This window comes from Sus scrofa, chromosome 3, assembly GCF_000003025.6.
Source record: "Sus scrofa isolate TJ Tabasco breed Duroc chromosome 3, Sscrofa11.1, whole genome shotgun sequence".
In the NCBI taxonomy this organism is placed as follows: domain Eukaryota; kingdom Metazoa; phylum Chordata; class Mammalia; order Artiodactyla; family Suidae; genus Sus; species Sus scrofa.
Genome location: NC_010445.4, coordinates 125,774,233 through 125,790,126, shown reverse-complemented (window position 1 = coordinate 125,790,126; position 15,894 = coordinate 125,774,233). Strand labels below are relative to the sequence as shown.

The 15,894-nt window shown below is 59.2% G+C and overlaps 1 protein-coding gene across 8 annotated transcripts in view; it reads left to right on the top strand.

Annotated features, from left to right (window-relative positions):
* ATP6V1C2 (ATPase H+ transporting V1 subunit C2) overlaps window positions 1–15,868 on the top strand; it is a 51,494-nt gene extending 35,626 nt beyond the window's left edge. For 6 of the 8 annotated variants that reach the window (XM_021087845.1, XM_021087843.1, XM_021087842.1 and 3 more), the window contains 9 exons: window positions 3,785–3,876; window positions 5,140–5,238; window positions 6,097–6,165; window positions 8,395–8,487; window positions 8,599–8,692; window positions 11,029–11,166; window positions 11,973–12,070; window positions 14,384–14,516; window positions 14,756–15,868. In XM_021087845.1, coding sequence (XP_020943504.1) covers window positions 3,785–3,876; window positions 5,140–5,238; window positions 6,097–6,165; window positions 8,395–8,487; window positions 8,599–8,692; window positions 11,029–11,166; window positions 11,973–12,070; window positions 14,384–14,516; window positions 14,756–14,845 — 906 coding nt within the window. In that variant the 3' untranslated portion in view covers window positions 14,846–15,868. The remainder of the gene's footprint in view (window positions 1–3,784; window positions 3,877–5,139; window positions 5,239–6,096; window positions 6,166–8,394; window positions 8,488–8,598; window positions 8,693–11,028; window positions 11,167–11,972; window positions 12,071–14,383; window positions 14,517–14,755) is intronic. The other 2 variants (XM_005655276.3, XM_021087847.1) reach the window with 1 other exon arrangement.

Here is a 15,894-nt window from a genome sequence, read left to right as displayed (position 1 = left end):
AGGCAGATCCCTCTGGGGACATTGTGGGCGTCTTGCCACTTGTGGAGTCCTGCTGCTTTCCCCGAGGGTGGGCGCTGATGGGGATTCTGAAGTTGAGGCTGATGGTTTGTGAACACTGTCCCCTCTCCCTTCAAGATACGCCGGGCCCCAGAAATGCCAGCTCTCCTGGCTGGGTGGCTGGGCGCACATCTCGGCCAGCCCAGGAACAGAGCCTTTCTGTTGTCCCAGGGCAGCCGAGTCACCCAGGTGTGGCCAGGCGGGTTGGGCCAAGGAGAAGGGCCGCTGCGACCCAGCCCGTGCAGTCCCTCGGGTCCCCTGCCGGCAGGGCCCTGGGAATGCGGGGGAGCCCAGGTACGGCTCACTGGGCACCCCTTGCATCACAGAGATCCCAGCTCCTCCTGGGACAATTGGCCAGTGATTCCAGAAGGCCCCGAGAGGAGGGACTCCCAGAGCACCTGTGCCAGGTGTGGCATCCAGGAGGGCGTTGCTCACCTCCACCCCCAACCTGGAGCACGTGGTGGCATGTGGGCCGGCTGCACCTGCCTGCACGTGCCAGGCCAGGCCGAGCCAGGCCAGGTGGTCAGGGCTGTGCTCTGCGTCCCCTGGGGACACCCGTGCCCCCCACGCCCCCAGCATGGCTGTTCTGAGGATGCAGGCAGTGATGAGGGCTCTGGAGCAAAGGGGGGAGCCGAGCAGTGGGAGAGGACAGAACCTGGTTTCTCTCCAGTCCGGGGACCCGGAGAGTGGCTTTGGCAGAAAGCAGGGTGGGAGAGGCGGGCAGTGGTTTGGAAGGCGGTGTCCGTGTGCCTGGAATGACCCCCATGGGACGGGAGGCTGCTGAGAGGTTGGGCGGCATCCTCCCGCCCTGCAGGCGATGAAGCATGACACTGCCATGGGATGCGGGTCCTGGTTGTCCTGTGTGGCTGGCACCGCTTCTGAGGAAGCCCAGGCCTGGCTCCAGCACCAGGAACCAGCTCTCTGAGGCCAGTGGGGCAGGGTATTGACCCCTCGCCCTGTCCCGCAGCAGGAGCGCTCAGTGACGCCCACGGCACTGGCTCAGGCCTGTTCCCCCAATGCGACGTCTGAGTCTGTTAACTAGAGACTTAACTAGTCTGAGGACTGCCCTTCACCAAATGTGACCTTAGCAGGTGTCCCCACCTGGGAGGTGCCCCTTGCTGATACGGCAGGGCTGGGCCTGGACCCTCGCAACAGCTGGGAATCAAGCCCACCTGCCTCCCTTAAGGCAGAGGTGCGAGGATGGGGGGGCGCTGTCTCCACGGGTGGGTCACGCTGTAGTTTCTAGAAGGCCCCCAAATCTCCTGGTGTAACATAGCAAGCGGTGTCTTGTCTCCACCACACGCATGTCCACGGTGGCCGCTGGGGGCCTGCTCCGTGCCGACCCCCTCGGGGCCCCGGCTGCTGGTGTCTGCACCTCCTGAAGCATCTCCGGGTGCTGTGCAGAGGGTGCGTGGGGTCTCAGGACTCAGTGATGGGACTGCCTGCCGGCCACGTGCCAGAAGGAGCAGGGCTGGGGGGTTTGGTTCTGGACACGTTCTCAAAGCACTGCCTGGGGCCGGCCGCTCTGCCGGGAATTGCAGCGATGGCCCGGACCCAGGCGGCCTTTGAGGGGCTCCATCTGGTGGAGGAAAGGACTTGCCTTTCTGGATGACCTGCTTCGTGGACTGTATTAGCTCCTGGTACTTCTGGGGCACTCGGCTCAGAGAGGTTCAGGAGCTGACACTACGTCACACAGCCAGAGTTGGGACCGGCTTTCGAATTCAGCCGAGTGGCTCCAAAGCCCTAGCTTCTTTCACTGTTTTTCGGTTTCTAAACACCCCCTCTGTAGTTGTTCATTGGCTTGTGGTAAAATCAGAATAAGGACATGGTGGAATTTTTTACTTGTTGGATTTTTTTTTTTTGAAAAAATAGAAATTTTATTTTAAAAATCACGACCTGTGGCTTGTTCCCATGTCGATTTCCTAGGTACGGTATTATCCTGTTAGATGAGACGCTGGCAGTGGGTGGAGCGGGGTTGTGGGCCCTCTGTGCACTGCTTTTGTAATTTCCTCCAAATTTAAAGCAAGAGGGTTCTAAACATTAAAAAAAGTTATAAATCTTATTTTAAAAATCAAACATGGAGTTCCCGTCATGGTGCAGTGGTTAACGAATCCGACGAGGAACCATGAGGTTGCGGGTTCGATCCCTGGCCTTGCTCAGTGGGTTAAGGATCCAGCGTTGCCATGAGCTGTGGTGTAGGTCGCAGATGCGGCTCAGATCCTGTGTTGCTGTGGCTCTGGTGTAGGCCAGCGGCTACAACTCCGATTAGACCCCTAGCCTGGGAACTCCATATGCGGCGGGAGCCGCCCTAGAAAAAGCAAAAAGACAAAAAAAAAAAAAAAAAAAAAAAAAAAAAAAATCAAACATAATCAGGGAGTTCCCGCTGCGGTGCAGTGGTCTAAGAACCTGACTGCAGCAGCTCGGATTGAGGCAGAGGCGCAGGTTCAATCCCCCGCCGGGTGCAGTGGGTTTAAGGGATCCAGTGTTGCTGCAGCTGAGGCTTGGATTCAATCCCTGGCCAGGCTGCACCCGTGGCCATTAAAAAAAAAAAAAAAAAAAGTATAATCAAAATGGAAAAATTAAAAACATTAAAGGCCTCCCCAGGCATCACCTACCACCCCCACTTCTGTTCCTTTTAATCTCCCTAAAGGTAGCCAGGGTTTAAACGTCCAAAGTGGCTCCTCCCAGCTATAGAAAGGACCCAAGTGCAAGCCAGCAGGGAGGTGCCCCTGAACTTGGGGTTGAGGAGGGCACAGGGAGGAGATGAGCACGTCTCCCAGGAGTCCCAAGGACCAGCTTGCGGCCACTGTGTGTCATGGCACAGTGCTCCATGGCGTGGGTGCCGGGCGTTGAACCAGCTCTGTGGCTGTGGCCTCTGCTGTTGAAGTGTGAGCCCTGGGGACGGGGCCGGTGGGTCTGTAAAGCTTTCCCGCAGCTCCATGTGTAAGAAGGACTCCGTGTGCCGAGCTGCTGGCTTCAGGGACCTCGAGACCGTCGTTGGCCGTGATGGTCGTAACCGCTGCTGGGTTTTGAGGGCATCCCTTGGGCTGGGCCTGGTGGGCATTTTCCTTTCACTGTTATCGCCCCTGGCCAGGCAGGTGGGGCCCCTGGGGCCAGGCGTCCGGAGAGACGGCCCTGCCTCTGGTTGTCTCGTTTCCCTGCCCACTGCAGGAGGGCATTGGAGACAGGCTCCTGAAACTTCCAGAATGTGGGAGGATTCTTCATGGCAGGTCGGGGACCTGCTTCCACACTGAAAAGAGCCTTCTTACCTTCTCAGGACGGAAGGGGTTGCTGCGGGCGCAGCTGAGCCAGGACGCTGGGCCGTGGCCAGTGCCCGGGGAGGCCAGAGGCGGTCAGCACGAGCTGGCTTCCGGCAGAGCCTGAGAGCGGGTGGAGGGGGGGGCCGTGGGGGCCCTGACAGTTTGAGATGGGCTTGAGAGCAGGACAGGATTCAGCGGGCCGAGCCAACCTGGAAAAAGGCATTTATGTCTCGAGCCTCATATCTGCAAAAGGGGGGTATCGATCCCTTCCTGCCTCCCGGGAGCTCACTGTGGGCTCGCAGGGGACCAAAGGCTGGAAGACCTGGGAGAGCAGAGGAAACAAACCTAAGCCATCCTGGCAACGAGGCAGGAAGGAGGCAGGGCTCTTTCTTAAGTGCACCAGGAGCAAATTGGCAGCAATTTTAAAAAGTTTAACCAAATCTTTAAACGCTTGCTTTTCCAAACAGCAACTGGCACAGATTGAGACGGACCTCAAGTCCCGAACCGCCGCCTACAACACTCTGAAGACAAACCTGGAGAATCTGGAGAAGAAGTCCATGTGAGTGGGGGTGTTCCACGCTCCTCCGGGCCTCGAGCCTGGCGGGGCAGGGCGGCGGCCCGGCTCGCGCTTTCAGATCACTGGGTGAGCCGGCGTCTGTGCCAGCCAGCCAGACACAGGGCAGCTGCCTGTGTCTGAGAGGGAGGGAACATGGGGACTGCTCCCTGCCTGTGCCCAGAGAGGAACGCGATGCCACAAGGTGTCTCCCTGTGTCTCCCAGCCTCTCTCAGCTCCTCGAGGTCCCCTGAGGTGTCCCCCACACTGGGCAGGAAGAGGCTGTGAGGGGGCGTGGACACAACAGTCCCCGAAATGTGGGGTTGGTATCCAGAGAAAAAGCCTAAACCCAGGGTCATGCTAGGACTGGCGTGGGAGGTAGTGAGCGCCTTGTTGTGGGAGGTATGTAAGGAGAAGCCAGGTGAGCTCCTGCTAGGGAGGCTGGAGCGTGCTCCTGAACAGGGCTGCAGTGGCGTGCAGGGTCCTCCCCGTCTCCCCAGACTCTGGATCTGATTCTGCTGGCAGGGAAGGGAGCTTTGGGCAGAAAGCCTTCATCGCGGCAGGCTGCAGAGCCTCTGTGGGACGGCTTTGTTTTTCCTCTCGGGGTGCAGTGGCCGGATGGGGGATCTCAGCTCCCAGACCCAGCTGAGGCCAAGGGCATGCGAGCTCTCTCCTGGGGACGCGGCGAGCACTGATGGGTTCGTTTACCTCGTGGTCCGCGTGCTGACGCTGCGGGCCGTCTCGGTAGCCGTGTTTTGGCCCATTTGCTGATGCAACAGCCTGGATCGCTGTACTAAAAATACCATGACCTGGGCAAGCCCGGGTTCCACTGGACACATACACAGCGACTTCAGGTGAATGTCCCCTGGCTGCTGGACCCGTAAGGCGTGTAAAGTGAGACGGAGCCTTCTCTGGGCCTGTTGCTGCCCAGCCTGGCCCAGGCGGCATCGGGAGCTGGCCGCCGCGTTGCCACTTGAGTAACCAAAGCTGCCTGCCACCAGCGAGCCCCTCCCAACAGCGGGCCGCTTGTGTCGGGGCAGCACGGGTGACCGAGGTGTCAGATTCAGCGCCGGTGGCTGGTGGTAGCATCTGAGGCCGCCCAGACACAGAGCTGGGGGCTGGGAAGGGGAGCCCTTGGCTCAGGGCCCCCGCCCCTCCCCGGGGAGCATCCTGAACCTTCCCGTCTCCTGCTGCCCCCGCGGTCCCAGCACCTGCGTGCCGTGGGTGTGCCTTTCTGCTGATCACACCCTTTGTCCCACGTGGATTCAGGGGAAACCTCTTCACTCGGACGCTGAGCGACATTGTGAGCAAAGACGACTTCGTGTTGGATTCGGAGTATCTGATCACACTGCTGGTCATTGTCCCCAAGTAAGCGGGCCAGGAAGGGTGGCGGTTTGGGTTCTTAGCCTGGGTTGGTGATCGCAGGAGGAAACCCACCCTGCCCGGCCCAGAGGAAGCAGGGGGATCAGGGCCGTGAATGGTAGCTACGGGGGTAATGGAGGCAGGTGACAGTGCTGGTGGCAGTCATAGGGACAGAAGCAGCCATTTTTGAGCATCCGCTGTGTGCCAGATGCCAGAGCTCAACCAGCCTGGGGTCGGGGGGCTGTTATTATTCCCTTGTCCGGAGTCCAGAGAGGCCCGTGGGCGTGCCCACGGTCACCCAGGTATCTCTGGCTGCGTCCTCCCTGCAGGCCCCTCGTGGTGCCTGGGGTCTCATGGGGAGGCTGGGCCTGGGATGGGGGTGGGGGAGGCCCCAGGGTCCTTGCAGAGCCTCGGGGGATGCTTGGGACTCTCTGGTCCCCAGTCCTGCTCCCCTCCGTCCCTCAGGAAAAGATACGTGCCACTTATGCCCCCCCTTTTTTTTCCTTTTACAGCCACGCCCAAGGCACATGGAAGTTGCCAGGGTAAGGGTCCAATCGGAGCCACATCTGCGACTTACACTGCAGCCACAGCAACACTGGATCCTTAACCCACTGATTAAGGCCAGGGATCGAACTCGCATCCTCATGGACACTATGTCGGGTTCTTAACCATATGAGCCACAATGGGAACTCTGCTGCTTCCCCTTTTTTGGCTGCAACATGTAGAAGTTCCTGGGCCAGGGATCAAACCCATGCCACAGCAGCAACCCAGGCTGTTGCAGTGACAGTGTCAGATCCCTAACCCACCGTGCCACAAGGAAACTCTCTCATGGATGCCCACAACCTTGATTCTCTACTCTTGCAGACCGAGCTACTCACAATGGCAAAAAACCTACGAATCCCTCTCGGACATGGTAGTCCCTCGGTCAACCAAGTAAGTAAGACCCCAGGGCCTGGGTTGAGGTGCACATGTGTGGGTGCTTCAGGGCGCCTGACCGCTAAACATGCCTCCAGAGTCCTCAGCCCTCCTCCCTTGTGCCTCGGCCTGGAGCTCCTTCACTGCCACACCTTCAGGCACGTGCCAGCCTCCTTCCAACTTTAAGAAATCTGCTCCCCTGCCCCCTCCTCCAGGAAGCCCCCGCAGACTACCTTCTGGCTCTCGGTGCGTGCAGGGCCTGTGCTGCGCTCTGCTGCCCATTCTCAGCCTTGACCCCCGTGAGGGTCAAGTAAAGGCTGGGCTGTGATGGTCGCAGAGCTCCAGCAGGGGACGAAAAGAGTCCTAGCGTGTGGCCTGCTGGGGCCAGAGCAGGAGCGGCCAGTGAGGGTTGGGAGAGTGACAGCAGAAGGGATAAAAGAGCCAGTTGAAGCCTTGCTGGGGAACCCAACGATTTCGAGGTGCAGGCAGGCAGGGGGAACCCTCAGCCTGTGATGCTACACGCAAGGCAAGTTGCAGCTAGGAACACACAGCACGAAGCCATTTCCTTAAGATCTAAAAGTGGGAAACGAGAGTTCCCGCTGTGGCTCAGCAGGTTAGGAACTTGACCAATATCCATGAGGATGCAGGTTCAATCCCTGGCCTCGCTCCATGGCTTAAGGATCCTGTGTTGCCATGAGCTGCGGTGTAGGTCACAGACACGGCTCAGATCTGGCCTTGCGGTGGCTGTGGTGTAGGCCGGCAGCTCTAGTTCTCATTGGACCCCTAGCCTGGGAACCTCCATATGCCGCACCTGTGGCCCTAAAAAGACGAAAAAAGAAGAGTGGGAAGCTAAGCTGCATGTGACTTGAGAAAGGCAGGCGCACAGAATTACGGGGTGTTTGAGACTGAGAAACAGCCAAACTTAGCACGGCAGTGCCCTCGGGGCGGAAGCAGCTGGGGAGGGCAGTTGAGGCATCTACCGTATGAAAATTGTTTTACGTCTCACCCAGGCTGAGGGGGGCACATGGGCATTGGTGATTCTCTAGGCCTTTTCCTGAGTCTCAAAGATCTTGGCACTTTAAATGATCTCACAGTGAGTCTCGGGCCACCGTGCTGTTTGTCCGCCTCCAGCACGTGGAGCTCAGCCTGAGGGCAACCCTGCCCACTCCCAGCCCAGCTTGAAGGTGTCTGGCCTGGGGCACCTGCCGCAAGGCTGTGTCTCCCAGGGTCACAGCCTCAGAGATAGCAATCAGGGCTGAAGTGAGGGGTGCCGGGAGCAGGACAGTCACAGCCTGTGACTGGGGAGCTGGAGCAGTGAGCCAGCAGGGGCAGCCGAATCTGCGGAGGAGAAGGGCACACCAGCAGAGGAGCTGGCCCTCAAAGCTGGCCTGCTTGGCAGGTGCGTTCCCGGCTCTCCGGTGCTGGCTCTCCACAGCCAAGTGCTGGAAACCCCTGTCCAGAGAGGCTTGTTCAGGAAGTGGCTTGGCTTCTCAGACTAGAACCCCCTGGCCCTTCATGATTAGAGGGCATCTGAGAGTCTGCAGAGATTATTCTGGAAAGGTGTCTGGAGCCTGGGCTCAGCAGCCCCTATAGGTGTGGGCTCTGAGAAGCAGGAAAGGTGACCTGGCCGCCACGCCCACGAGCCCCTGGCCGGCAGGACCCAAAGACGCTTAGACGGCTGGCCCCATATCGGGATGGCAGCCAGGGTGGTCCTGCATCAAGGTGGTCCCGGGAGGACGTGGCTAGTTAAACATGGTGACCTTGAACGTGAGTTGCCCATCGTGGGAGGGCTTCCACCAGCGGGACCCCTGCCCGGCCTCATCACGAGCTCAGCATATCAGAGGCGGGGCGCCCTGCTCCGCCCACGACGCAATGAAGATCCGGGAGCTGCTTGCTCTGGGCCTTTCCCGACCGGGAGCCAGACCCCAGATCTGGGCACGTCTTCAGTTTTTCCTCACCTCGGGGGTCTGCGCTTAGATCCCCTGCAGGCCCCTGAGCCCAGAGGGTGCGTGGGAGGAACAGGAGACGGGAAAGGGGGACGCAGGCCGCCAACACCACACAGCCGGGAGTTAGGAAATGGGAAGAAGGGCGGATGCCCGGCCTCGGCCCTGCTGGGGCCCCAGCACCCGGGCCACCAGGCGGATGGGACGCGGGCTCCCCGCTGCAGCCCCGGGTGAAAACAGGCTCCTCCTGGCCCCGCTCCGGGGCCTGGTGGTGCATCCGCTGGACAAACGCTTCTCCCCGCAGACTGATTGCGGAGGACAACGAGGGCGGCCTCTTCACCGTGACTCTGTTTCGAAAAGTGATTGATGATTTCAAAACCAAAGCCAAAGAGAACAAGTAAGGGCCGGCCTGGCTGGGTCTCTCCGGGCTGGGCTGGTCTCCACCCCAGGGGGTCTCTGCTCCGACTGGAAGCTTCTGAGCCAAAGCCTCCCCTTTGTGTCTCTTAAGATTCACTGTCCGTGAATTTTACTATGACGAAAACGAAGTTAAAAGGGAGAGAGAAGAGATGACGAGATTGCTGTCGGATAAGAAGCAACAATATGTGAGTATCGGGTTCGGGCTGGGAGGATTTGCACACAAGGTGTGTGTGTGGGGGTCTCCCACCTGCACCAACGGGCCCTTCCTGCCTGGTCCCCACCTCCCCGCCCCCGCTGTCCCCACCTCCAGGAATACGTGTGCTCCTGGGGCTGCCAGAGCAGGGTCTGGGGGAGGGTGACAAGCACCGGTAACGGAGAGGCAACACCTGAGCCAAGAGCCAGCGCCAGGCACCTGCTGGATGGGCGAGATGCCCCTGAGCCCGGCTCTGCCCTCCAGCGGGGCACTGAGCTCACTCTGGGGGTGAGGAGGTGAGGCTCTGAGAGGGGAAGGAGCCCTGGCCCCGGGAGAGGACCTCGCCTGTCCCCTGAGGTGGCAGGAGTACCTGCTGCGAGTAGGCAGGGCGGCCACCTTGGAGAGAGCGGCCAGGAGTCGCCTCATCGGTGTGATTCCCAGGCGTGATGTGACATCCCCTGTCACCAGCGCCTGTGTTGACCTCCCCTAGGCTTTCAGCCGAGAGCGGGGGCTTTTCCTAGAGTCTCCCGACCACAGCCGCTCACAGCCTCTCGCAGGCGTGGGGGCAGCGGGGCTCAAGAGGGAGCCAAGCAGGACTTCCTTTTTGGAACGTGAGCCGTGTAGCCCTGACTCTGTGAAATGGGCACGTTCCGGACCTGGCGTCCTCCAGCTCGGAGCGGGGCTCGGCCACGTGGTCCCGTCTGGGCGGGATGTTTTCAGGTCCCCTCCCTGCCAGCCGCACTGGAAAGGGGTTTCAGAGGTTCCAGTTCGACCTCCGGGGTGTAGCAAGGCAGGGCAGGCGGAGGAAGCCGGCGTGTGAGCACGAGGCTGGGAGCGGGGGTTTGGATGAAAAGCAAGGGTTCCCGGGGGGCCGAGGGTTTGCCACGGGTCTGGTGCGACCTCGGGCGGGGGGATTCTGCACGTCCCGCCTGACCTCTCTGGGTCGGGGGCCTTTGCACAGGACTCCAGAGAAGTCACCCCCTCAGGCGTGGGAACCAGCGGGGCGCGGGGGGAGCTGAAATGGGGTCCTCGGAGGCGCGCCCCCCTTTGAGGAGGCAGCGGGAACTGATCATATAAAGGTGCCTGTGGGGGATTTCAGCCCTCCTTCTCGCCAGCAGAAAGGCACACGTGTACACACACACACACACACACACACACACACGTGTGGACACGCATGTGCACAGCAAGGGAACATATACTTAGATCCACAACCTGTGGGGCTCAGGCTGAGGCTCCGGGGCCTGGCACCCCCCCTCCTGAGTTTACCAAGGGCGGGAGCCCCTCGCCTGAGGCTGGCTGGACGCCCCTGGCCAGGAGGGATGCTCAACAAGAGCGGAGACCCGGAGGCTCTCCTCCCTCACCTCTGTTCACCCCGCACCAACAGCCCAGGAATGTTCCAGCCTCCTCTTCCGCTGCGCTTTCCCCCCCATGCTTGGTCCCAGCCCGCGCTGCCCTCATGTCTCTGGAGGGGGCCAGAGAGTGGCCGCTTCCACAAGCGTCCAGGGCGGGCCTTTGGCACCACCTCCGAGCTGGCCGCCGGCACAGACCCCCTGGGGATCGAGGTGACAGACCTGAGCCTGCCGCCCGCGCCTGGGTCTCAGGTTGCCCACTGGCGCTCTTTCCCTGTGGTGTAGACTTCCACACTGCTGGCTGCCCTGGGGACCCTGCCCGGCCTCCGTGGAGGGGCAGTGGGGCTCTGAAGGAGACACTAACTCGGAAACCGGTCTTTGCAAGGCTCCTGTGGTGCACGGGCGAGCAGGGCCCAGCTGGGACAGCGAAGACTCTCTTTCCCCTTTGCCCTTGTGGAGGTGGTAGGACCAGTGCCCTGCGTCCCTTTGTTACTTGGCAACCAGAGCAGACGAGCTAGGTCCCGGCTTTCAGTTGCCTTTGAGAATCCCAGGATGGGATTCTCCCGTGCTTTGCAGGGACAGATGATGAAGGCGGCATGTCCCCACGGCACAGCTGACCGGTGCACTGTGGGCCGGGCGTGGGGGTGACACGGCCGACAGTCTGGCTGGTGGGGCTGGGTCCACGGATGCCTCCCGGCCTACGTCTGCCAAGGCGGGGGCGCTCCTGGCCGAGGCCAGGCCAGGCCAGGCCAGGGAGGGGCTGTGGGCTCTGCCCTGGAACCCGGAACCCGAGGACTTTAACACCTGTCTCCCCTGGGGCCACTGGCTTCATCACACCTCCGGCCCGTGTGGCACCCAAGTCCCGAGGGCCGGTGGTCCCGAGCCAGCCCTCACGGGCTTTGCAGGCTGTGAACTCAATTTCTGTTTGTTTGTGCTGCGCGTTTGCTGAAAGATTAATAAATCATTTCTGTGCCTTTAGCAAACTTCCTGTGTTGCTCTTAAAAAGGGATCCTCCACCTTCCCGGACCACAGGGTCAAGGTAACCCCGCTAGGTAACCCCGATAGGCCCGCTGCGGGGCAGACGGACAGAGAGAGAGAGAGTGAGGGCGAGGGTGAGGTAAGCAACCCCCCCGGGAGCCCCGGGTCCCTGGCTGCATGTCCTCGCCCGCACAGGCAGCTTTGGAGAAAGCCAATCTCGCATTTCCTGTTATCTCGTGTGGCTTTTGAGGTCTTAAATTTCAGGACCCCAGAATCACGCCTTCCTCCTTCTAAGCCGCAGGGGCCTCTTTGGAGCGGGCCTCCCCTCCTCCCCCAGCAATGATTGGTGCTTGCTGGTCAGGCTGCCTTTGTCCTGGCTGGAGGTGGCTGGGGCTGGTGATGGGGCAGGTCCTGGCTTGGGGGGCGGTGGTGGGTGCCCTGGCTGGACCCACCCCTGACCTTTGTGGGCAGTTGGAGGCCACGAGGGGGCAGCTCAGAGCCTCTGCTCCAAGACTCTGAGCATCCCCAGAGGACCAGCCACACCAGCAGTAGTGACAGCTGCTGTGACCCTGAGGGGCTGTGGCCACATGAAGGGGGGCTGTGACAATCCCCCTGGCAACTGGTGGATGACGGCAGGACTTGGGGTGGAGCCTTCCAGAAGGGGGCTCCTTGGCAGCGCAGTGCCCCACAGCCTGCTAGCTGCCTGCTGAAAGCCCGGAGGTCAGGGGCTGCCTAGCCCCTCAGCCCGGTCGGTGGTGGCCCCATGCGTGTGAGAACTCGGGTCTGGGCCCCTGCCCTGGCCTTGCCCAGCCAACTCGCTGCTTCTGCTGGTCCCTGGGCGTTTCTTCTCGGCTCAGGGCTCCCTCTGTCAAAACCCGCATCCTTTGGTGGCCTGGCCTGGGGCAGAATGGCCAGAAAGGGTCACCTGCTCTCCTGTCCCTGCAGGGCCCTCTGCTCCGATGGCTCAAGGTGAATTTCAGCGAAGCCTTTATCGCCTGGATCCACATCAAGGGCCTGAGAGTGTTTGTGGAGTCTGTGCTCAGGTGTGTGGAGGAGATGCCCTCCCCGGGCTCTCCTGCTGTTGGGGGGTGGGAGGACCCCGCGCTGGGCCACCCTGGCTCTGTCCCCACCTTCCCACCCCTCCAGCCTCTTCTAGGACACCTCTGGCTCTCCTGCCCTCTTCTTCTGCAGCTCCTGGCTCTTGGCAACAGGCTTAGGGGTTTCTGAGTCAAATGCCCCTTCCTCGGCCCTGAGGCCCCCGCTGTCCAGTGCTGTCCCTTTCCTGCCATGGGGCTGGTGTCCTGCTCCCCTCACCCCTCTGTGCAGCCAGCCAGGGCCCAGGGGCCCCTGGAAGAAACACCAGCACCGTCTCTGTCCTTGACCTTTAAGGCCCAATCGCCAAGGCCGCAGGAAAAACTAAAACCCCAACCAAACAGAACCATCATCACCAAACTTATTCTACCTTTTCTTTCCTCCTTCTCTTCCTTCCTTCCTTCCTTCTACAAACGCAAAATAGGTTCACTATATTTGGAAATTTTAGAAACTATGGATAAGCATAAAGAATGAAAAAAATCACCTGCAGTTTTAACACCAAGAGAAAAGGCTACTAACTTGCTGGTGTTTAGCATCCTTCCTAGGCTTTGTTGTTTTTGTTTTTGTTTTTTTTTTTTTAATTTTTAGAATTTATTCTCTTTTTACGGCTGCACCTGAGGTAGATAGAATTTCCTACGCCACAGCCACAGCAATGCAGGATCCAAGTCACATCTGTGGCCTACACTGCAGCAACACCAGCTTCTTAATCCACTGAATGAAGAGGCCAGGGATTGAATCCCCAAGGATGCTATGTTGGATTCTTAACTCCTTGAGCCACAACGGGAACTCCTGGTTTGGTTTTGTTAATTTGTAGATATGCATAATTTTGACAAAAACAGACTCGGAATATTTGTTGAAGCCTGCTTTCTGTGTTTGAACACGTCCTGTGTTTTGAACTCGGGGGCTCTTGGCAGCACCGCACACTGGCTGCCCCCTTCTGCCAGAGCTTGGCCTGCTCTGGCCTGCGAGCCCCAGCGCCCCTCGGCTCTAGGCACCTCACCCTTCCCCCCCAGCCCCGGGGGTGTCCTCAGGCCCCCTCCCACCACCCACCCACCCGACCGCCCTGCTCTCCTGCCCCAGCTTCCGTGTCTCCCTACCATAGTCACACACAGGGAGGTCTCCGGCTAGGGGTCGAGTTGGAGGTGCAGCTGCCTGTCTATACCACAGCCACAGCAACGCTAGATCTGAGCCTCGTCTGTGACCTACACCACAGTGGGTCCTTAACCCACTTAGCGGAGCCAGGGATCAAACCTGCATCTTCATGGATACCAGCTGGCTTTGTTACCGATGGGCCACAGTGGGAGCTCCGCCCCTGCCCTTCATTCCCGACAGGCCTCACCTGGCTCCCTGGCCCCCCTCTCCTCGCAGTCCCCTGCTCCCTATCTGCCTCCTGCCAGCCGCCTCTGGTCCCTCCTCAAACCTCAGGGCTGCCTGGACGCCTCTGCGCCCTCATGCTCACGTCCCTTCCCTCCCCCCACCCCGCGCCTGCATCCCGCCCCCCCCACTGGTTGCCAAGGGCAACACCCCCTTCCTTGGTCCTCACCTCCAGCTCATCCTCCATGTGGCTGCCAGTGTGCTTTTGTGCAAACACAGACCAGGTCTGCCTGAGGCGCCCATCCTCTCGCCATCATCGCAGACACCTGCGATGGCGAGGACTGTGCCACTGGGCTGGAAGGCACGGGTCAGGTAACCCGGAGTGGGGTTCCCCTGTGGCACAGCGCAGATGAACCCAACTAGTATCCACGAGGATGCGGGTTCGATCCCTGGCCTCGATCAGCGGGTTAAGGATCCGGCAGTGCCATGAGCTGTGGTGTAGGCTGGCAGCTGTGGCTCCAATTTGACCCCTAGCCCGGGGACCTCCCTATGCCACGGGTGCGGCCCAAAAAAAGCAGAAATAAAAAAACAAAAAATCTTGATCCACCAGATTTGTGTGGTGTTTGCATTGTCCTTTTAATGGAGAAAAATGACTCGCTTTGGAGGCAGACTCTTAGTCCCACGGCCTCCCTCTGAGCCCCACACACACCTGGGAAGACCTCTTGGCCTCGTGGTCAAAAGGTGGCACTATGAGCAGTGGGTTGGCACGTTCTAAAGACTTGTCCACACAGGGAGATCCAGTCATTTGTCTCGCTTCTGATATTCCTCTCAACTAAGTTTTCCTTTCCTAGGCTATGACTGCTCGGGAAATGCTTTGTCATTCTTCCTAGAATTTACTCCTAGGTTACTTTGCCCGTATTTGCGGTAACTCCTCCGCACACTTTGAACAGGTATGGACTGCCGGTGAACTTCCAGGCAGTTCTCCTGCAGCCTCATAAGAAGTCATCCACCAAACGTCTAAGAGAGGTTCTGAACTCCGTCTTCAGACACCTGGATCAGGTCGCAGCTGCGAGTATACTGGATGTGAGTATCTCATTCAGAAAAAGCTGCCTTTTGCGGCAGGGCCGAGCTCTCCACGTGGGAGCTGCTTTCCAAAAATGGTACCGGCCAGGCTGTTAGGAGAACCTACGCGTCACGAGTGCTGCACGTTTCAGCAAGGGGGTGTGTCTGAATGGGGGGTGGAGGGGAGCAGAAAGTACCAGAAAGGTTAAGCCGGGAAACGGGCTTAGGCAGGTGGCTCAGGCCCGTGCCCTCTGTCGCAGGCGTCCGTGGAGATCCCTGGCTTGCAGCTCAGCAACCAAGACTACTTTCCTTACGTCTATTTCCACATCGACCTGAGCCTCTTCGACTAGGACGGCGACGAGCTGGCACCGCTACCCCCGCACCTTCCCGCGGTCCCCGGGCGCCTCCTTCCTTCTGCCAGAGAACAGTCTAAGCAGCCTACAGAACTGAGATGTCGAGAGAAACTGCTCACGAAAATCAGTTACAGTCGTATTTATTTTTTTTAAGTTAACAATAAAGAGGTGTTCTCAGTCCTTTGAGTTGTCTCGTCACTTAAGAGTCTAACGTAATTCAAACCTTCGAGTTCCTGAATGTTTTGCACAAATGGGGACTTCCTAGAAATCGGTTACGTGCTGCTGAATCTCACACCTTCGTGGACATGTCACGAGGGTCTAGGAGCAACGTGAAAAGCCTCGGGCTGACCGTGTGACCTGCTACCTTCCTACGGGTCACCGGTGATGCCCTGAGACCCCGCGCTGGGCGACGAAGGCAGTTCTCACTCGACAATCCACCGATTTTCATCCTTCGCTAACCCCCCTCCGCGTTTCCCGCTCACGGCTGGAACGCAGCCTCTCGGGACCCGGGTGAGATGCGTGTGGGGCAGGCATCCAGCTAGTGTCCTGAGACCACAGGCCGATCCACGGGAGGAGAGACGGCCAGCTCGTCCCTTCCTAACTGGCGACACACTGGACTCCGCGTTTAGGATGTGGACACTAATTTCATACGTTTATTGGCATTGTCCAAAATACCGTTTTATTCTTTAATGGAAAAAAGCCATTAATATTCAAATGAAAGGATCACATTAAAAAACTTGGATGTAGGAAACAGCCTCCGCGAACACTCAAGCAGCAGTCAGAGGAGGGAGGGAAAGGTTTCAACAGCCCATCCGCTTTCTTCAAAATAGTGACAGAATACAACCCAATTCACTGGCTACGACAATTCATAGAATGTCGCATCATTTTCTTGAGACGCACACGTTCCCTGCCGCAGTGTTTTCAAATGACGGATCGAGTGCTACTTCTTGGTTAAAAAGGCCACTGGTAGAGTCATCTGTTTGTGAAGCGTGTTCCTTCACTGCTGGAAAATCTGCTCCCAAGAAAAGAGAACTGAAGTCTGGGCC